The sequence below is a fragment of the Hyperolius riggenbachi genome, chromosome 3, assembly GCF_040937935.1.
Source record: "Hyperolius riggenbachi isolate aHypRig1 chromosome 3, aHypRig1.pri, whole genome shotgun sequence".
NCBI lineage: Eukaryota > Metazoa > Chordata > Amphibia > Anura > Hyperoliidae > Hyperolius > Hyperolius riggenbachi.
In genome coordinates this window covers 82533154-82556383 of record NC_090648.1, presented here as the reverse complement: position 1 = coordinate 82556383, position 23230 = coordinate 82533154, and the positions used below count along the sequence as shown (strand labels likewise).

At 46.8% G+C, this 23230-nt stretch overlaps 1 protein-coding gene across 2 annotated transcripts in view; it reads left to right on the top strand.

Moving 5' to 3' along the window:
• Positions 1-23230, top strand: part of LOC137561022 (kelch-like protein 3) — a 63618-nt gene that overhangs the window by 27471 nt on the left and 12917 nt on the right. For both annotated transcript variants that reach the window (XM_068272234.1, XM_068272233.1), the window contains one exon: positions 1809-3158. In XM_068272234.1, coding sequence (XP_068128335.1) covers positions 1809-3158 — 1350 coding nt within the window. The remainder of the gene's footprint in view (positions 1-1808; positions 3159-23230) is intronic.

Below are 23230 nucleotides of genomic sequence, written 5' to 3'. Positions count from 1 at the left end.
GCGAATGGCGAATCTGTCAAACATGGGTCCCGGTGGCCGTAAAATGGGTGGTCAGAATTGCCTTTCATGTGAGAATAAATGGATGTTATTCTGGACATTATATTGTGGGGAACTTTGTGTTTATTGGATGGAATCCTTGTGGTCCGGCACCTACCATTCTAGAGGGGTGCGATCCTGGAATGTTTTGTATATTTGGGCGCACACTACCTAATTATGTTTGGGGAGCTGCCTGTTTTGTGGTGTTTGGGGGAACATGCTGCCTATTTATATTTTGATTGCAAATACAACCTAATAATGTTTAGGAACCATGTTGCCTTATTATTTTTTTTAACTTTTTTACAGGGGCACAACTTAATTATGTCTAGAGATACACTGCCCAATTGTGCTTGGGAGGATATGCTGCCAGTTTGTTATACTTTCTATGCTGCCTGTATATGTTGTTTCTGGGGTACATGCCGCCTCATTTTGATCCAAGAATCTAGAAGTGGTTAATGTGGAAAAAATACACACACTATGTATTATGACTGTGTCTACTATGAGTCTTTGACAAGAGAAGGACCCTCATAGGTTCACATACGTTTGGACGTGCGCATAAACTGCATGACCACACCCACTTTTTGCTGCCCCAGATATTCTGTCATCCTACCAGCACCCCTGAGGAGAATGAAATAGGTAGGAGCTAATGAGAGAGGCAGAGTGAGAAAGGGGGACACATATCTGAGAGGCTAATGCTGGGAATACACGGTTCGTTTTTTGCCTTCGTTTAAACCTTCGATTCGTTCGGTAAACGAATCGAGTGTTGAAAACGTATGTGAAAATAGTCATAATCTCATTATAGTTTAGATTAATAGACCCCAAAAACGAACGACTAGTGATCGAACATGTTTGATATTATCTCTCTTTATCCATCTAATCGAGTTATTGGTAGGCTTGATGGCTGTTCAGATCGATTATATATTCGTTTATGCTAGTCCGTCCCTGTAAAAAGGGATTTTCGTTTCGTTTCTTTGCAGCCTTCGATCATTGGAAAAACGAAACCATCAGAATCGAAAAAAAAACCGAAACCGTGGGTGGTGATATTAACCGTATGACCGATTATTTCGGGATCGAAAAGGACAAAAGGCACAATCGAAACGAAGGTTTAAACGAAGGCAAAAACGAACCGTGTATTCCCAGCATTACAGTGCAGGTAGACATGTGGTGAGTTGGAGCCACCTTCATTACTCACCATAGAGCAAGCTTTCTCCTAGGCCTTCTTTGTCCCCTACATTGCCAATATCTTAACACCCCTGCTCACCATTGAAGAAAAGCTTATGTACCTGCTTTCAATAACACCTTCTTCCATTTACTGCTACTTCCAGGAAAGCATTACTTTCTTGGTAGAAACTACTTACAGGACATTAGCCTGCAGCCATTTTGTTACCCATTCCACAGGAGAGGTGTCATATCTACACCATTATATAGTTGCATATGGCACAGTACTAGTGGGTTAACTCGCCCTCTCAGAAGAGGTAAACAAAAACATTAGTTGTTCTGCATTGGAAAATTACAAGCGCAGCTTATTTCCCCGTGAGGTTGTAAAGTGCCTGTATTCAGTCCCCCAGCCAAGCCCCTCTGGTATACAATGGTTACACTACAGTATAGCATGGCATAGTTTAGTAACCCACATCAACCAGTCACATCTCGCTTTGTTTTGACATCTATACAGTGATGAGGCTATATTCCAGTCAGAAGTCTTGATAAGTGTATATTCTTGTCCACTTACTCTCCCATATTTCCTTTTCATGTTGGATTTGATTTAATTTCAGGTTTTTGATCAAAAGACTGAACAATGATAACTGCTTCTGGACTTACAGACTGGCCTCTACCTATCATCACAGTAGACTTCTGGAAATGGCAATGAAATACATCAGCTGGCACATCACTAGCCTCACTAAAAATGTAGATTTTCTCAATCTCGAACAAGGAGAAATAATAAAGATTCTTTCCTCAGACCAGCTGATGGTGTCTTCAGAACTTTCGGTTTATCACATGGCTCTTAGCTGGTGGAAAGCCAACAGTTCCAGAGACAGTCCACTTCCTGTAGAACTCCGTAGAGTCATCCGGTTACAATTAATGCTGCCCCATGAACGTGAAGAAGTAGAAAACGGTGGAAGTTGGGAAGAATGTGATCTACAGGAATTAATGTGTTTCAGATTGCGGCAAGGAATGTTTGAAAAGTGGATTGCTTGCATGGACCTTCAGCCTATAGAGGATGGTAATGGAGATGGAGATGATGACAATGATGATTTCTCCATGCATGCATATGATCCTGCTACTGATTCATGGAATAGGCTAAAACCTCTGAAATCAGTGTCACATGCTGAGTGTGTGGGTTTAGGAAACTATTTGTATGTGACAGGAGGCAGACTGCTGGATGGTTCCATTTCTAGAGCATTCCATGTGTATGATTCTGTGACCAATGACTGGACAGAGCTTCCAAGCATGATGAGTGCCAGGGACGAGCATGGATTCCTATCTTTTAAAGAGAAGCTTTATGCGGTTGGAGGATGGAATGAAGATGGAATTTTGGACTCAATGGAATGCTTTGACTTATCCAAGCATTGTTGGTCTGAGTTATCTAAACTACCTTACCCATTACACAACTTTGCATCTGCACAGCTAAAAGGCAAGTTGTACATCATAGGAGGAGAAACTACACGAGAACATCACATTAAAAGATTGCTGATTTATGACATTGCATCAGATATGTGGAGTCTCATTCCAAATAAAATGAATGTTCGCTATGGTGGAGCAGTAACAATGGATAACAAGGTGTTTGTGATCGGTGGCTGTGATTATTTATCTGGAAAGCCCACTTCAGTCACAAGTATATGTTTCGTCTTGGATGAAAAAGGACAGGTTTGCGAGGACCTGGAAGTTCCACCACTTGCAGAGGAGGCAGCATGTGCTGGAGTTACTCGATGGGGTGAAAGAATCTATGTCCTAAGTAAAGGTGATGAAGTGTTTTATGATAGTATCGATTATTGGACACCGGGTGACTCAGACTGGACAACCTGTGCTCAAGAACTACCTCTCCCTCCTGATGGTCCAAGTGGATTTGGTTGTGCTACTTTGCAGGTGCCTCTGAGAAAACTGTCCCATCTTATTCCAGGCAGGTCAGATTTTGATTGACATCCATTCAGCATTGTTGGCTAGTGTGCATACTTGTAGCATCCACATATAGCTGGATGCCGGGATCATTACTGCACTCAGCCATACTGAAGCTGCCTAAAAGGACAATGCAGGAGACAGTTATAACTCTCTCAAGCCAATTACGTTAAAGACCCTGATGAAGCATGGGCTGGTTGGGTGAACCACATAGGTGGGCAGAGCCTGTGGCGGTGACTTCACACGCTATGAGTGAGCAGATATAGTGCTTGACTCTCTATGGTGCCTTGCATTGTGGATTGGCCTGGTAATGACCGCGGTGAGCAGCTTTAAGGTGGCCATACATTTATAGATTTTCAGCACATTCGACCATCAGATAGATTTCTGTCAGATGCCTGCCAAGTCCAATCTGACAGGAAACTATTTGATGTGTGCCACACACTAGGAACAGATTTCCAATAGATTTCAGAATGAAATCTATTGGAAATCGATCTAAATGCATTATTGGACCATTAGATCCAATGCAACTCTATGGGCCATCCATCTGCTGCCTGCAGCAGATTGACCTAGATTTCCCATCCTGTCAGATCAAATGGATAGAAATTGATCAAAATTGGCCGCAGATCGATCGATAGATTTCATAGAAATTATTTCTGATCGAACGATTCCATAGAATCGATTGTTTGATCGATGGCTGAAATCGACCCGTGTATGGGCCCCCTTAGACTGAGCAGCAGATAATCCTATGGGTCTTGTGGGATACAATTGAAATGTATTTTCGACAAGATCTTATTGCAATTGCTGTAAGAACTAAAGGCCCTAATGGTCTGTCCTTGCCATCCTAATCATCTGGCAGGTTAGTAAGGAGGACCCCCTTATACCTTCGTATTTGCCTAGACAATACTGTGTTGCTGCTACTTGCTGCTTTACTAACACTACAGAGGTTGTTTCTGAAGCTTATGTGGCGTGCTATGGTGTCTGATTATTGCATTCACTGATGAAAGCAGTTGCTTTTTTTTTTCTATACATCACGTACCATCCAGGAATCTAAGTCGGTTCCGTCAAATTCATCACACACGTTTGCCATACATACAGTATATACTGTACATATTTATATCAGTGATGCCACTGATGCCTTGCCTTTAGGCACATGTTAGTTTTATGAGTTCTGCCACTATCCTGGTTTATGTGTCTTTCTTGTGTAGCTTTTTTTTTTTATACCAATAAAGTTGTTGCTGTTTTGGGCATATAGCACCTTCTACCACTTTTTTTGTTTTGACCTATGTTACAGATAAGGCTATTATTTTGCAATATTGTGAGATATTCCTAACTATTGTTGCCCGGTACACAGAAATAAGGCGTGTGTAACAAGTCGCCCGATATTTATGGAACAGTTTCCGGCCTATTTGTATTAGAGATGTGTTACTGATCATCATAAACCGTCACAGATATCCATAACTTGGATATCACATCATCTCTTCTTCTTTATCCCGAGGGTTATCATAGACATCACTGGAGATGAGTGGAAGAAATCGCCAAGTCAAAATCTGCCTAAAGGTGACCATACACTTATAGATGTTCAAGATTCAAGAACTTTATTGTCATTGTGTAACACAACAAAAATTACTTTTCATGGCAACCCCACGGTGCATATAGGGAACATAGTGATAGTGACAAAGATAGCAAGAGAAAACATTATACAAGTATGCCAGGTATTACAGATAATTAAACAATTTGTACACATTGTTAATTATTTCAGAGAGGATTCAGAGTTCATCACATGTATGGCAGATGGGAAAAAGCTGTTTTTCAGTCTGTTTGTGTGTGTGCGAATTGATCTAAAACATTTACCTGATGGAAGGAGCTCAAACAAGGCATTTCCAGGATGAGTGTTGTCCTTGATAATGTTTTTGTCCCTTTTCACGCAGCGAGTCTTATACAAGAGTTCCAGTGATGGTAGCTCAGTGCCAATAATGGCTTCTGCTGTTTTAACAACTCGCTGCAGGGCTTCTCTAGTAGCCTTGGTGCAGCTGTTGTACCAGGCCGTCATGCAATTGGTCAGAACGTTTCTATAGTGCATCTGTAGAAATTAACCAGCAGCTTCTGGGAGGTTAGCGCTCCTTAGTTTTCTCAAAAAGTAGAGGCGTTGTTGTGCTTTGCCAGTTAGAGATAAAGCATTGTCAGCCCAGGAAAGGTTCTCTGCGATAGTGACTCCCAAAAATTTGAAGCTGGAAAATCTCTCCACAGCCTCTGCATTGATCATTAGCGGTAGCTGAGTGGTCTTTTTGGTGGTCATAAAGTCCAGAATAATTTCTTTGGTCTTCTTTGTATTTAATAATAGGTTGTTAATGTCGCACCATGCAGTCAGGTTCCTAACTTCTTCTCTGTATGCAGCTTCCTCATTGTCTGATATAAGCCCAATGACAGTCGTATCATCTGCAAACTTAACAATTATGTTTGAGGTATGGATAGGCTGGCAGTCATGGGTGAAAAGTGCATAAAGGAGAGGGCTTAGTACACAGCCCTGTGGCACGCCAGTGCTCAGGGTAAGGGTGGAGGATGTCTGTTTTCTTAGATTTGCAGCAGATTCGACCATCGGATAGATTTTTTTGGCAGATGCCTGTCAAGTCAAATCTGACAGGAATCTATCTGATGTGTGTCACACACTAGGAACAGATTTCCAATAGATTTCAGAATGAAATCTATTGGAAATCGATCTAAATGCATTATTGGTCCATTAGATCCAATGCAACTCTATGGGCTATGGATCTGCTACCAGCAGCAGATTGACCTAGATTTTCCATCCTGTCAGATAGAAATCGATCAAAATTGGCTGCAAATCGATCGAATGGGGAATTTGATACAATCGATTTCTGATCGATTCTATAGAATCGATCAATGGCTGAAATAGACCAGTGTATGGGCCCCTTTAGAATTCAGGTTAGGAGCTTTTTTTTGTGTGAAGGCAAACATTACTAAATGAATGCAATTATTAGACTCCCATGGCAAACTACTGCCTTTTAAAAAAAAAATTGTAGCAGGATAGCAGAGGCGCCAGGTAGAGTAAAATTAATTAAAATCGTTAAAAAGGGCGAAGTGGGTGGACTCACCTCCCTTCTGGAAGAAATGGCCGGACAACGGGCAAGTTATTTGCAGTTTAAAGTAACATTTAATAATAACTCCAAAAGTGCAACGCGTTTCACGGGTAACAGTCGCGCTTCTTCAGGCAAACAATTTTTGGAGGGTACACTGTCTGGTCAAGAGCTGGGTATAGCGCCTCTGTCAAACGGAGGCAGAGGCGCTATACCCAGCTCTTGACCAGACAGTGTACCCTCCAAAAATCGTTTGCCTGAAGAAGCGGGACTGTTACCCGTGAAACGCGTTGCACTTTTGGAGTTATTATTAAATGTTACTTTAAACTGCAAGTAACTTGCCCGTTGTCCGGCCATTTCTTCCAGAAGGGAGGTGAGTCCACCCACTTCCCCTTTTTAACGATTTTAATTAATTTTACTCTACCTGGCGCTTCTGTTTTCCTGCTACAAAATAATTTAATCCACCCTTGGTGGAGGGGTGTATCCCCACTTTTTCCTATCTACAGAGAGCGACTTCTTAGACCTGAGCGGGGTCAGGTTATAATTCTCCCCGCCTGCTCGCCCAGTGGTTGCCTTGGTGGCGACCTACCTTTGTTAGTATAATCACCTTCTTTATCACCAGATACAGTGGATTGCAAAAGTATTCGGCCCCCTTGAAGTTTTCCACATTTTGTCACATTACTGCCACAAACATGCATCAATTTTATTGGAATTCCATGTGAGAGACCAATACAAAGTAGTGTACATGTGAGAAGTGGATCGAAAATCATACATCATTCCAAACATTTTTTACAAATAAATAACTGCAAAGTGGGGTGTGCGTAATTATTCGGCCCCCTGAGTCAATACTTTGTAGAACCTTTTGCTGCAATTACAGCTGCCAGTCTTTTAGGGTATGTCTCTACCAGCTTTGCACATCTAGAGACTGAAATCCTTGCACATTCTTCTTTGCAAAACAGCTCCAACTCAGTCAGATTAGCTGGATAGCGTTTGTGAACAGCAGTTTTCAGATCTTGCCACAGATTCTCGATTGGATTTAGATCTGGACTTTGACTGGGCCATTCTAACACATAGATATGTTTTGTTTTAAACCATTCCATTGTTGCCCTGGCTTTATGTTTAGGGTCATTGTCCTGCTGGAAGGTGAACCTCCGCCCCAGTCTCAAGGCTTTTGCAGTCTCCAAGAGGTTTTCTTCCAAGTTTGCCCTGTATTTGGCTCCATCCATCCTCCCATCAACTCTGACCAGCTTCCCTGTCCCTGCTGAAGAGAAGCACCCCCCGAGCATGATGCTGCTGCCACCACCATATTTGACAGTGGGGATGGTGTGTTCAGAGTGATGTGCAGTGTTAGTTTTCCGCCACACATAGCGTTTTGCATTTTGGCCAAAAAGTTCCATTTTGGTTGCTGTGTCCCCCACATGGCTTGAGGCAAACTGCAAACGGGACTTCTTATGCTTTCTGTTAACAATGCCTTTCTTCTTGCCACTTTTCCATAAAGGCCAACTTTGTACAGTGCATGACTAATAGTTGTCCTATGGACAGAGTCTCCCACCTGAGCTGTAGATCTCTGCAGCTTGTCCAGAGTCACCATGGGCCTCTTGACTGCATTTCTGATCAGCGCTCTCCTTGTTCGGCCTGTGAGTTTAGGTGGATGGCCTTGTCTTGGTAGGTTTATAGTTGTGCCATACTCCTTCCATTTCTGAATGATCCCTTGAACAGTGCTCCGTGGGATGTTCAAGGCTTTGGAAATCTTTTTGTAGCCTAAGCCTGCTTTAAATTTCTCAATAACTTGATCCCTGACCTGTCTGGTGTGTTCTTTGGACTTCACGGTGTTGTTGCTCCCAATGTTCTCTTAGACAACCTCTGAGGCTGTATTTGTACTGACATTAGATTACACACAGGTGCACTCTATTTAGTCATTAGCACTCATCAGGCAATGTCTATAGGCAACTGACTGCACTCAGATCAAACGGGGCCGAATAATTATGCACACCCCACTTTGCAGTTATTTATTTGTAAAAAATGTTTGGAATCATGTATGATTTTCGTTCCACTTCTCACGTGTACACCACTTTGTGTTGGTCTTTCATGTGGAATTCCAATAAAATTGATTCATGTTTGTGGCAGTAATATGACAAAATGTGGAAAACTTCAAGGGGGCCAAATACTTTTGCAACCCACTGTACCATTACATTAACATACTACACCATATCGGGCTCTCGGTTTCCCTCTCTTTACATTACTGCCTTTTCAAAATCCCCAGGCCATATGTAATTTTTAGAAAGTGCCATAGCAAAAACTGCCTTTAACTAGTTCACCTCCAAGGAGATTTTTCCCCTTACTGACCAGAGAAATTTTTCACTTTTCAGCGCTCCTTCCATTTCTTCACCAATATCTTTTTATCACTACTTATCACAATGAAATTCACTATAGCTTGCTTTTTTTTCGCCACCAATTTGGGTGGTACATTTTGCTAAGAATTATTTAATTCTATCTGCATTTTGACAGTAATAATTAGAAAAAAATTCATTATTTCTCAGTTTACGGCCACTACAGTTTTAAAGAGAACCAGAGACGAAGCCTGGGTAAAAAATGAAAAAGCTTTTATACATACCTGGGGCTTCCTCCAGCCCCATAGGCCTGGATCGCTCCCACGCCGCCGTCCTCCGCTGCCTCTATCGCCGCTACCGGGTCCCATCACTTCCGGCGGACGCGGCCAATTGTACGCAAGAGCAGGGACTCCCTCCATATCCTTACGCATGTGCCTGCATAGTATGGAGGGAGTCCCTGCTCTTGCTTACAATTGGCCGCGTCCGCTGGCAGTGATGCACTGCGCTTGCGTCGACTGGCTGAAAGTACGGGACCCAGTATCGGCAGATGGAGGCAGCGGAGGACGGCGGCGTAGGAGCGATCCAGGCTTATGGGGCTGGAGGAAGCCCCAGGTATGTATAAAAGCTTTTTTTCAAATGTCTCTGGTTCTCTTTAAAGGACTTATGAAGTGAGAAAATAAGTATATGGAGGCTGCCATATTTATTTCTTCTAAACTGTAACGATCGGTGTCAGCACACAGAGAGAATTTGATTATTGGTGATCTGCAGTATCACCAACAATACATATATATACCTGATTATTGATGATCTGCAGAATCACCAATAATACAAGTATAACTAACCTCTGGACACCTGATAGAGTGTAAGTGTTTTGGTGCAACAGTAAGCTGTCTCCCGAGGGGCGGGAGACGCAGATAACAATGAGCATGGACCACCTGAGGAGCAGGTGGCCCTTGGCTGTATGAGGACTATCTCCTAGCCGAGGGGATGGAGATAACCTGAGAGCCAGTGATTCCCTGTAATGCTGGGAATCAGGCTATACTGCAGCCAAAGGACTCCTAAGGGATAGAGCCCCTTACTGGACTGCAGAGAGGCCCCTCTGAGGAACAGGGAGTCTCTGCAGCTACCTGACACCTAGTAGGGCGGTGTCACAGGTAGTACAGGCAGACTGAACACTCAAGGAATGAGTGACAGCCAGAAGGGTCGGTCAGGCCATGTCAGCAACACGCGAGCAGATAAGGTACAGAGACAGAAGGCTGATTCGGTAACCAGGTACAGGCAAGGTTTGGCAACAGGTAGTCAGATATGCATAGGTACCGAATCAGAAAGCAGGAGAGAGGTCAAGAGAGCAATAGGTCATAACAGATATCAAGCAGAGGCCTAGTCTAGAGTGTGAGGTCCGTGGTCTCAACACCCAGGAACTGGTCTAAAGAATAACACAGCCCTGACACAGTATACGTAAGCTTGGGTGTGAGGTCCTTGATCCCAACACCCTGGAACTGGTCTAAAGTATAACACAGCAATAACACCGTATTCCTAAGCTTGGGTGTGTGGTCCTTGGTCACAACACCCTGGAACTGGTCTAAAGTATAACACAAGCGTAATCTGGCTAAGTGTGAATTCCCAGGTCCACCTGGTTCTAACACACTGTGGGATCTGACTATGGTCTGAGTGCTCACACGTATGTATTCGCAACGGCAGACAACCTGAGACTGACCAGCGAGATCTATATATAGTGCAGCACTCCTCAGCGCCACCCAGCGCTACTCAGCCAATGGCAATCTGCGCTGTAATCAGCTGACCAACCTGATCAGCTGATCCCTCTCCTCTTGGCATAAAGGTCCTGCCTCCCCGCGCAGCTCTCCATCTGTGTGCACTAGAAGGCTCAGACACCCCAGACACATGCTGCTGTGCGAAAACCGCCGGTCTGAACGCAGAGACAGCCGCCCCGCCGCCAGACCGCGCGGCGGCATCTCCGCAATCCTTTACATAAACACTACCAGTTGCCTGGCAGCCCTGCTAATGTATTTGGCTGCAGTGGTGTCTCAATAACCCCAGAAACAAGCATACAGCTAATCTTGTCAGATCTGACTATAATGTCAGAAACACCTAATCTGCTGCATGCTTGTTCAGGGTATAAGGCTTAAAGGGAACCCGAGGTGAGAGGGATATGGAGGCTGCCATATTTATTTCCTTTTAAACAATACCATTTGCCTGACACTCCTCCTGATCCTGTGACTCTAATCCCCTTAGCCATAGACCCTGAACAAGCATGCAGCAGATCAGGTACTCTGACTCAGCTGACTTAGGTTTTACTGAATTAACCATATGCTTGTTCCAGGATTTTGACTCAGATACTACTAATACCAGTAGATCAACAGGGCTGCCAGGCAACTGGCATTGTTACTAGGAAATAAATATGGCAGCCTCCATATCCCTCTCACCTCGGATATGCTTTAAAGTATTAGAGACATAGGATCAGCAGGACAACCAAGCAACTGGTATTGTGTAAAAGGAATTAAATATGGCAGCCTCCATATCTCTCTCATTATAGTTGTCCTTTAAAATAAAACGTGCTACTTTTATTTGCCCAATGTCCCTGTTATTACAACGTTTAAAATATGTCCCTAGCATAAGGTAAGGGGTTAATTAATGGGGGATTTTATGTATTTTTTATTTAATATGTATGTAGGTGTAATTTTACTATTTAGCCACTAGATGTCGCACCCCCCCCCCCCTTTATTCCAGTGTACTGTGAATGTACACACGGAGTGTAGCGTGTGTGTTTCCACTTTGATTTTCTCAATGACCACCAGCTTCTCATTGATGCTGGTGGTCGTGTGTTCCCATTCAGTGGTCATTGTACTAACGGGCAGTGACAAGAACGCACATGGGTGTGTGTGGTGGGCGATTGCTGCGAGAGACTTATACAGTGCTACCCATAATTATTCATACCCCTGGAAAATTTTGACTTAGTTACTTTAATTCAACCAGAAAGTCATTTTTTTTTTTACGGGAAATGACATAGGTGTCTCCCAAAAGATAATAAGACAATGTACCAGAAGCATTATTGTGGGGAAAAAAAGGCGAGGAGGAAAAGGAGGCGAGAGGAAAAAGCCAGGGGAAAAAAATTATACTAAACCTGGGGCGTCTATGGTCCAGGGGCGTCTTCTAGATGTCCCCCCCCACCCCAATTATTGTGCTGTGCTCTTGTTCCCCTTTGTGGCCTCCTGGCTCCTCCTGTCCCCCCTTGTGGCCTCCTCTTGTTCACCTTTGTGGCCTCCTTTTCTCCCTTTGTGGCCTCCTCTTGTCCCCCTTTGTGTCCTCCTTCTGTCCCCCCTTGTGGCCTCCTCTTGTTCACCTTTGTGGCCTCCTCTTGTCCTCCTTCTGTCCTCCCTTGTGGCCTCCTCTTGTACCCCTTTGTGTCCTCCTTTTGTCTCCCCTTGTGGCCTTCTCTAGCACCCCCTTGTAGCCTCCTCCTGCCCCCCTTTGTGTCATCTTCCTGTCCCCACTTGTGTCATCCTTCTGTCCCTCATTATGTCATCCTTCTGTCCCTCCTTGTGTCATCCTCATATCCCTCTTGTGTCCTTCTCCTGTTCCCCTCCATGTCCCTGTATCTGATCATGAGCAGGCGTAGCCGCGGGTATTACTCGCATGACCCGATGATGCCCGTGGTGGTGCCTGCTGGTCCTATCCGTGTCATCCTCTTCTGATGTCCTGCGCTCTCATCTGCTTCCCCAAGAAGATGTAATTAAGCTGCAGTAGCTGCTGGCATTACTCACTGTCTTTGGAGCCAGAGCGAGCAGCCGCTTATCTCATCCACTTCTTCCCTCTAGTGCCGGTCGCGTCTGTAATGACGCGACCAGGAAGTACTGGCACTAGAGGAAAGAAGTGAATGAGACGAGCGGCTGCTCGCACGGGCTCCAAGGACGGTGAGTAATGCCCGCAGCTGCCGCAGCTTAATTACATCTTCTCGGGAAGCAGAGGAGAGCGCAGGACATCGGAAGAGGACGACACGGAGGGGACCAACAGCCACCGCCGTGGGCACCATCGGGTCACGTGAGTAATACCCGCGGCTACCCCTGCTCATTATCAGATACTGGGGACAATACAGGGTGTCCCCGATATCGCGGCATGTCGGCGGCTCCTATTGGCGGGCGAACATATACTGGGGACTCACTGTATTCGGACTATAAGATGCAAGGAATTTTTTACCCCCAGTTTTGGGGGAGAAAAAGTGTCTTATAGTCCGGAAAATATGATACATTTGATCAAAAAGTTTCCAGTCCTAAATTATTCATACCCTTCTCAATAATCAATAGAAAAGCCTTTATTGGCTGTTACAGCAATCAAACGCATAATTGCAGACCAACTTTTTGCATGTTTCCACAGGTGTTTTTGCCCATTTATCATTAGCAATGACTAACCAGCAAGCTCATGGTGACCCAGAACTCATTGGGGTGTGTAAGGGACTACAATGGTCCTAAAAGCCCCCTTACTAAGATGTTAAGAAAAACAAAAGTTTGCTTTCCTAAAACAGAAAGAATTTGCGATAATTCAGGTTGGAGTGAGCTCGAGATGTCTCCCAGGCACCACCGCTGAATATATGCAAATTAACCATTGTACGCTTAGAAGCTAAACACACCTCCAGAACCGCTGGAATGCAATGATGTGTCAGCTTGTTAATATGTACAGAGCCATAATAATCCAACATGCATACAGACTGTTTCGGATTGTTTGATCCTCATCAATGGTTAATTTGCATATATTCAGCAGTGGTGCCTGGGAGACATCTCGAGCTCCCTCCAACCTGAATTATCGCAAATTCTTTCTGTTTTAGGAAAGCAAACTTTTGTTTTTCTTAACATCTTTAGCAATGAGCTACAAATCTTTCAGATTTGAGGATCTTCTTGCCATTACTCTGATCTTTAGCTCCCTCCACAGATTCTCAAATGGACAAACAGTCCCAAGGCCAATTTCTCTGCAGACTGCCTGATTTTGTCGTTGAGAATCCTCATGTGTTGCTCTTTTTTCATGGTGCCATTTACTGTGATTAGGTTCTCTGGTCCATTAGCTGAAAAACACCCCCAAAGCATTAGGTTCCCACCACCATGTTTGACAGTGGGGATGGTGTTCTTTGGGTTGAAGGCTTCTCCTTTGTACACCAAATGAAGGAAACATCCTTGTAATCAAACAATTCAATTTTTGTGTCATCTGACCATAACACAGAAGACCAGAAGTCTGCTTCTTTGTCCAGATGAGCATTTGTAAAGGCCAAGCGAGCTTTTGTGTGCCTTATCTGGAGAAGTGGCGTCCGTCTTGGTCTGCATGCGGGGAACCCAGCAGTGTGCAGTGTCCGTTGGATTGTCTGCCTTGAGACATTGCCACCAGCAGAGCCCAGATTCACCAGGATGGCCTCGGTAGTGATCCTTGGATCCTTTTTCACCTCTCTTACTATCCTGGCCAGCACAGGTGTCACTTCTGGCTTCCGACCACATCCTCTGAGATTTCTCACAGTGCGGAACATCTTATATTTTTTAATAATGCTTTGCACTGTAGCCACAGGAACTTGAAAACATTTAGAAATGGCCTTGTAGCTCTTTCTTGACTTGTGAGCAGCCACAATGCAGAGCCGCAGGTCCTCACTGGGCTCTTTTGTCTTAGCCATGACTGTCTACAAACCAACTGCAGAGAGCTGCTGTTTTTCACCTGTTGAGTTGATTAAAACAGCTGTACTCAATTAATCAGGGTAATTAGGATGCTTTAGAACAGCTTGGACTATTTGGAATGGTATTGAACCTTGGATTTTCCCACAGACTGTGACCATTTTGTGAAGGGTATGAATCATCATGAGTCATTTCCCGTCAAAAAATTACTTGCTGGTTGAATAAAAGTAACTTTAAGTCAAAATTTTCCAGGGGTATGGATAATTATAGGCAGCACTGTATCTACGCACCTGGAACTTAAGATGAAGTCTTGCCGGTTGTAGATATACTGCTGTGCAGGCAGCGCATAGCACTGTTATCCGTACTAATGTTGAGCAATAGGTGTGATCTGCTGTACATGGGTAACACCCATTAACCTCCTTGCCGGTTATCCCGAGCTAAGGAGATTTCATAATTTTTTTTTCCTACACGCAGCTAGCACTTTGCTAGCTGCGTGTGGTACGCGATCGCCGCCGATTCGCCGCTACCCACCGCGCTGCGCCGCCCCCAGACCCCTGCGCAGCCTGGCCAATCAATGCCAGGCAGTGCTGAGGGGTGTATCGGGATTTCCTCTGACGTCCCGACGTCGGCGACGTCATCCCGCCCCGTCGCCATGGCCTGTTCTCAACGGGATTTCCTGCTTGCGCAGATCGCCGGCGGCGATCGAAGAGGATAGGGGGATGCCGCTTGTTAGCGGCTATCATGTAGCTAGCGCTAGGCTAGCTACATGATTTTAACAAAAAATAAATAAAAAAAAAAAAGTGCTGCGCTGCCCCCTTGCCGAAATAATTGGAAAGGCAAGGGGGTTAAGCAAGTAATGCTACACATGTTACCATAGCGACGCTTGCATTACCCATGTACTGCGGGTCGTGCTAATTGAGCATCCTCCTGTACACAGCTGACATTAGTAGCAGTAAAATTGTTGTGCACTGCTTGCGCATAGCAATACAGTATTGCCGGCAGTTTGTGCATTAGTACCATTATGCCTATACTACTCGCCTCTCTAAAAAAGACTAACTGTTCTTCTTCAATGAATAAATCCCTATGCATTTAATACCATAAAGATAATAGAAAGATGGGTTTCTTTTTGTTTTATACAGTAGTATCCCTTTATAAACTTCAAGGGACCGGGAAAAGTGGTTTACTATATCAGAAATTGTCATATTCAAGCACATAAAGTATACAGTAGTATTGTGTCTTAATTCAGTCAATTCAGTGGACCCTCTCCTCATCACAACACAGCTTACTAAGCTGGATTTACTCCCCATCAACATCATCATCATCATCATCTTAGCCATAGAGAAAGCTTCCTGACACACTGGACCTGAACCTCCCCTCCAATACCAAACCAGATAACACTCTCTCTCACCATTATATATATATATATATATATATATATATATATATATATATATATATATATATATATATATATATATATATATATATATATATATATATATATATATATATATATATATATTATGCAGCCATTTCTCAGGACCCCCCCCCCCCCCCCCCACACACACACACACACACATCTGCAGACCCAGGTGTTCCATCATTAATAGTACACTGGTATGTAATACTCCCTCCCCCCCCCCCCCCCCTTAAATATTTTGCTAAGCTATGCTGACCCCATTCTTCTGAATCATCCCTTGGGGCATGTTCCACTGATCTAAAAGGCTATTGTGGTTCAGAGACTACTCTGGAAGTAGAGCCGTGTGCCCACCATAATAAGTGTGGCTATTGTGACTACTCCCCCCACTCCTCCGGCTATACAGAGTGGCAGAAGGAAGCAGACACTAACAACAAATAACAATTGGAAAGCACTTTTCTCCATCAGGATTCAAAGCGCATAAGCATGGCTCAGACCAGTACAGTCATTGGTTGATTGGTAAATTGTGGTACATAGGAAACATTTTATAAGTCTGCAAAGGCCAGGATAAACAGGTGGCTTTTACTGGGTGTGGTAGGGAATTCCAAAGGGTAGGGGCAGTATGACAGAAAGCTCTGGCTCCAAAGGTTTTGAGGTGCACTCTGGGAGAGAACAAGTTTATGGAACCTGCTGATCTGAGTTTGTGAGAGGTGTGGTGCAGTTTCAGCAAGTCCTTTATGTATCCAGGGCCCAAATTGTGTAGGGATTTGAATTTCAACAGTCCAATCTGTGTAATGTGACAGGGCCGAGGCTAGTTTGTTAGCAAACTGACAGCAGCATTCTGTACTAATTGCAGGCGGTACTGTGAGAGATCGCGGAAAAGCCGCCGCGTGTGCTACTGAAGAGGTGGCTGATTCTGCGTCCAGTGCATCAGTTTGTACGCGGAAGCGTGTGTCTGGTAGCAGGGCAGAACGCGGAAAATCCACCGCATGCAACAACAGTAAGGCGGCTGGTTCTGCGTCCAGCGCGGCAGTTTGCACGCGGCAGTGTGTGTCTGGTGTGGCTGAGTCTGTTGGTGCACATAGGCTTAGGAATACACGCGCGCGCGCTGAGAGGCAGAATTCTTATACTAGGCAGGGAGAGTCAGCTGACCACGCCGATCAGCTGACTCCGGAGCAGGATACTATTGGTTGAGCAATTAGGGGTGGTGCTGGAGAGCACTACTCCATATATAGTTACTGCTGGCCAGTTGCAAGTTGTCTGCCGTTGCGATCACTACATGGAAGCACTCAGACCTTAGTCAGATCCTACAGTGTGTTTGAACCAGGTGGACCTGGGAATTCACACTTAGCCAGATTACTTGAACTGTTATTCTGTTTATGCTCAAGCTAGGTCCAGGGTGTAGAGACCAAGGACCTCACACCCAGCTTAGGGAACTGTATTATCATTTGTGTTATACTTCAAGCTAGTTCCAGGGTGTAGTGACCAAGGACCTCACACCCAGCTTAGGCAACTGTATTATCATTTGTGTTATACATCAGGCTAGTTCCAGGGTGCTGAGACCACGGACCTCGCACCCAGACTAGGCATTGCTTGATATCTGTTATGACATATTGCTTTTCTGACTACTCCTCTGTCTTCTGATTCGGTACCTCGCATATCTGGTATTCCGTTGCCAGACCCTACTTGCCTTGGATACCGAATCAGCCTTCTGTCTTTGTACTTTATCTGTCAGGCGAGCCCGACCTCGAGAGCTATCTCTCCTATTAAGAGATAGTCTCCAGACCAGATAGTGACATCCACCTTCAGGTGTCACTCACTCTCTGGCCTTCCCTATCTTCAGCCTGACTCCACCCCTTGAGGAGTCTCAGGCTGCTGGAAGATTCCTGTGCTCTCAGCAGTGTCTCCTTACTGTCTATTATCACCTGCTCAGCAGGTGCATTACTCAAAGTACTACTGTTGCACCAAACACTCACATACCAATAGGTGTCCAGAGGTTAGCAATATATCTGTATTATCAGTGATTCTGCAGATCATCAATAATCAGGTATATATCTGCATTCTTGGTGATACTGCAGATCACCAATAATCAGATTCTCTCTGCGTGCTGACACCAATCGCTACAGGTACAGGTCCTTATTTGGGAGGCCTGCGTAGAGGGCATTGAAGGTGTCAACTAGGGTTGGGAGATCTTCTGGGGAATGACATGTTTTTGTTGCAATGTTCCTCAGATGAAAGTAGGAAGTTTTGACTACAGCCGAGATTTGGTTTCTGAAGCTCAATTCACCAATTATTAGCACACCAAGGCTGCGCACAAGGTCAGGACTGTTTATGTCTTAATTCCCAGCTCTCATTGGTGTTGATTTAGAATACAGCTGTACACTAGTACAGCTCATAGTGACGCTGTGCACACTGCCGTCTCTGTTCTTTTTCCTACTTCACTATTGTGGCTGCCCTCTTCTTCTACAGTCTCCATCCCCCCTCCATTTGTCTGAGTGCCAGCTATTAGTTTCTGTGCTTAAATAGGGCGCCTCCATTTAGCCAAACACAGGCACCTAATATACTCTGTACAACCCATAGCCAGTACCCAAACAATGTACCTTATGCTGCGTAGATGCAACTTTGTGTTACGATCTATGGCATCACCTAGTGTATCCCACTAGCCCTAAACTTTAATTCTCTGGTTTGGGAAAGCTATTACTAGAGAACAGTGCCAAGAGATGATTATGATATTGTCAGGCTTGTCGGGTCAATGACTATAGGTCAGACTGTATGCCCATATGACTGACCTATAGCCCAGCCCGTAACACCTGTGCAAACTCCTACCTAATACAAATATAATACTACAATACCCTGCAGGTAGATGTAGCATACAGACTGACAGTATTCACCAAACAAGCAGTATGAGTAATACAAGAGACAGTGTACTCAAGTATATAGTCACCTAAGGCCTGGAAGTTGAGGCAGTCCAGATGAAAGCCAAGTGATCGTAGGCTGGAGAGGATAGGTTGTAGGCAGTTCAAACACTTTACAGGTAACGTGGTCAGTTCAAGCCAGAGTCAGTCCAGGCAGAGTTCATGGGAAATCAAGCAGGGTCGGCAACAGGTAATCCAATTGGAAAGTGTGGCCAGGAACAAGCGGTGGTCGGCAACAGGAAATCAATCTAGAAATAAGCTTGCTCAGGATACAGGCAATGTCGGCAACAAGATCAATCAGCTGCAGACGCGTATCTAAAGGGGTGCAGGCATGGCTAGTGCCATGGGCGACAGTGCACCATGGGCGCCATGCCTGCCCCCATGCCACCGCTGTATTCTCCCTCCCTCCTCTCCGGTGTAGCCCTCGCTGATGCTGCCGCTTCTCAGATCAGTGTGCCGCCGGCCCGCCGCTACTTAGGAATCCAGACCCATGTGACGCCTCCCCCGCCGCTGCCTGGGCATCCTCCTCCTTTTGGTACCACATCGGAGGGATCAGCGCGACACCAGAGACAGAGAAATGGCGCACATGTTGCTTGCGCCCGGTATACTACGAATGCGGAAGTGACATCATCGGTAACTTCCGCATTCATAGTACACCGGGTGCGAGCAACATGTGCGCCCTTCTCTGTCTCTGGTGTCGCGCTGATCCCTCCGATGTGGTACTAAAAGGAGGAGGATGCCCAAGCAGCGGCGGGGGAGGCGTCACATGGGTCTGGATTCCTAAGTAGCGGCGGGCCGGCGGCACACTGATCTGAGCACTGGTATGGCACCCAGCGAGCACGCAAGCCAGCACCCTGCCCCCTGCAAGCCATCACCCTGCCCCAGCCAGCACCCTGGTCCCTGCCCCAGCCAGCCACCCTGGTCCCTGCAAGCCAGCACCCTGCCCCAGCCATCACCCTGCAAGCCAGCACCCTGCCCCAGCCAGCACCCTGGTCCCTGCCCCAGCCAGCACCCTGGTCCCTGCAAGCCATCACCCTGCCCCCTGCAAGCCAGCACCCTGCCCCAGCCATCACCCTGCCCCCTGCAAGCCAGCACCCTGCCTCAGCCAGCACCCTGCCCCCTGCAAGCCAGCACCCTCGTCCCTGCCCCAGCCAGCACCCTGCCCCCTGCAAGCCAGCACCCTGCCCCAGCCATCACCCTGCCCCCTGCAAGCCAGCACCCTGCCTCAGCCAGCACCCTGCCCCCTGCAAGCCAGCACCCTCGTCCCTGCCCCAGCCATCACCCTGCCCCCTGCAAGCCAGCACCCTGCCTCAGCCAGCACCCTGCCCCCTGCAAGCCAGCACCCTCGTCCCTGCCCCAGCCAGCACCCTGCCCCCTGCAAGCCAGCACCCTGGTCCCTGCCCCAGCCAGCACCCTTGTCCCTGCAAGCCAGCACCCTACCCCAGCCATCACCCTGCCCCCTGCAAGCCAGCACCCTGCCCCTGCCATCACCCTGCCCCCTGCAAGCCAGCACCCTGCCCCCTGCAAGCCAGCACCCTGCCCCAGCCAGCACCCTGGTCCCTGCCCCAGCCAGCACCCTGGTCCCTGCCCCAGCCAGCACCCTGGTCCCTGCCCCAGCCAGCACCCTGCCCCCTGCAAGCCAGCACCCTGCCCCCTGCAAGCCAGCACCCTGCCCCCTGCAAGCCAGCACCCTGCCCCCTGCAAGCCAGCACCCTCGTCCCTGCCCCAGCCAGCACCCTGCCCCCTGCAAGCCAGCACCCTGCCCCAGCCAGCACCCTGCCCCCTGCAAGCCAGCACCCTGCCCCAGCCAGCAGCCTGCAAGCCAGCACCCTGGTCCCTGCCCCAGCCAGCACCCAGCCCCCTGCAAGCCTGCCCCCTGCAAGCCATCACCCTGGTCCCTGCAAGCCAGCACCCTGCCCCAGCCATCACCCTGCCCCCTGCAAGCCATCACCCTGCCCCCTGCAAGCCAGCACCCTGGTCCCTGCCCCAGCCAGCACCCTGCCCCCTGCAAGCCAGCTCCCTGCCCCCTGCAAGCCAGCACCCTGCCCCAGCCAGGACCCTGCCCCCTGCAAGCCAGCACCCTGCCCCAGCCAGCATCGTGCACCAGCCAGCTTCCTGCACACAGCCCCCAGCAAGCACCCTGCACCCAGCCAGCAATTGGATGACAGCTATGGCTACCTAATATCTAGGGACACATCATGCTACCTAATACTGATATACAGTATATATGTGTACATGGCTACTTGATTCTTTTATCTGAGGAACATAGCTACTTGATTTATGTATGCAGGATGGATTTGGCTTGATGCACCTGCCTGTTTAATGTGAGGCACCTGGCTACTTAATTTTATATGGAGATGTGTGACTATTTTATCTGGATTATTGTGACAACTTTGTTTTTATTGGGCGGGACATAACTACGGTACTTTATGATAGTTTAATCTGGAGGCATGTGACTACTTTATTTTATCTGGAGGCATGTGACTACTTTATTTTATCTGGAGGTATGTGACTACTTTATTTTATCTGGAGGCATGTTACTACTTTATTTTATCTGGAGGCATGTGACTACTTGATTCTTTTATCTGAAGGCATGTGACTACTTGATTCTTTTATCTGGAGGCATGTGACTACTTTAATATTTTATCTGGAAGCTGTTTAATTTTGAGGCACATGACTAGTTAATTCTAATATCTAGGGGACCATGGCTGCTGAATGTATGTATCTGGGGGCATTTTAAACTGGTATTTGGGTAACCCAGTAACTTAATTCTAGTATCTAGGGACACATCTGTCTTATGACAGTAGTGCAGGTTGCAGATAAAAGCTAAACTGCCTCTCTGGCAGTTTTCAATTGTAATCTCCCACTTCTTGTTGGACTGAACCCTCCAAACTTGAACAGGGGGGGGGGGGGGGCGCAATTTCATTCTTTGCCATAGGCGCCGTATTACCCAGATACGCCTCTGATCAGCTGTGAGCGCAGTCTCAGCACAAGCCCAGCATAGGCTATCACGGGCCATAACTGAGGGCGCTTACCTTGCATTTATACAAGGACTAACCAATCAGAAAGTAAAGGAATCCAAAGTGCCCAATCCCATAGCAGCGTGTCAGCAGTCAGCTGACACGCAGTGTGCACATGTGATCATTGTTTACAGTGGCGGAGTGTGTACTGAGAACGCGTCCGCCGCTTATCCAATGGGAGCTGAGCGCCCTGCGCTCCAGTGACGTCAGCAGCCCACCGAGACCTGGAAATCCGTGCTGCAAGCCGGGGCTCGGCATTCTGCCGTACAGCGTCACCGGCAGACCTGACAGATATAATGCAAATTACTTTTAGCTTGGAATTGGAATTAAATGGAAAAAAATGTGGCAACTGAAGTCCACTGATGGCAGAGACCAAATCAATGCAGAATGCAAGTGGGAACACTATGGCAGAGTGGGAGGGGCAGGGAGTGAGATAAATTGTTTTCGGGGGGAGGGGGATGACGAGAGGAAAGGGGCACAGGAGGGGGCATGAGAGGAAAGTGGGGGGGGGGGGTGCAAGAGGAAAGGGGTACGGGAAAGTGGCACAGGAGGGGTACGGGAGAGGAAAGTGGCACAGGAGGGGTAGGGGAGAGGAAAGTGGTACGGGAGAGGAAAGTGGTACGGGAGAGGAAAGTGGCCCGTGGAGGGGTACGGGAGAGGAAAGTGGCACAGGAGGGGTACGGGAGAGGAAAGTGGCACAGGAGGGGTACAGGAGAGGAAGGTGGCACACAGAGGGGTACGGGAGAGGAAAGGGGTACGGGAGAGGAAAGTGGCGGGGGGAGCAGAGTGAGACAAAGTGGCTGGGATGGGGGGGAGTGAAAGCAGAGTGGGAGGAGCAAGATCAAAATGGCGGGGAGTGGGTGGAGGAAAGGGGTGCGGGAGAGGAAAGTTGTGGGAGGGGTACGGGAGAGGAAAGTGGCACAGGAGGGGTAGGGGAGAGGAAAGTGGTATGGGAGAGGAAAGTGGCCCGTGGAGGGGTACGGGAGAGGAAAGTGGCACAGGAGGGGTATGGGAGAGGAAAGTGGCACAGGAGGGGTACGGGAGAGGAAGGTGGCACAGAAGGGGTACAGGAGAGGAAGGTGGCACAGGAGGGGTACAGGAGAGGAAGGTGGCACAGGAGGGGTACGGGAGAGTAAGGTGGCAGAGGAGGGGTACAGGAGAGGAAGGTGGCACAGGAGGGGTACGGGAGAGGAAGGTGGCACAGGAGCAGTACGGGAGAGGAAAGGCCACTTCTTGTCATTCTAAACCAATGTTAAAACGAAACTTTTCTTAAAGTGTAATTGTCGGGCATAAAATCAAAAATCAATTCTTTATTTTTATCTGGTAAACAAGTAGTAAGCTTGCTAACCAGGCAATCCAAAAGTTAAAATCTCTATTACTTTTCTTGTTTATAAATGATCATTCCCCAGTTTACCTGACTCTTATTTGGTACGTTGCCGCAAAAAGGAAGTTGCAGGGCATGCTGGGTTGTTTTTTGTTTTTTTTTTGCTTCTTTATTTCCCCTCAGGCTAAACCAATGTACAGAAGCAAAAAAGGACAACCCAGCATGCCCTGCAACTTCCTTTTGTGTGGCAACGTACCAAATAAGAGTCATGTAAACTGGGGAATGATTATTTATCAGCAAGAAAAGTAATAGAAAT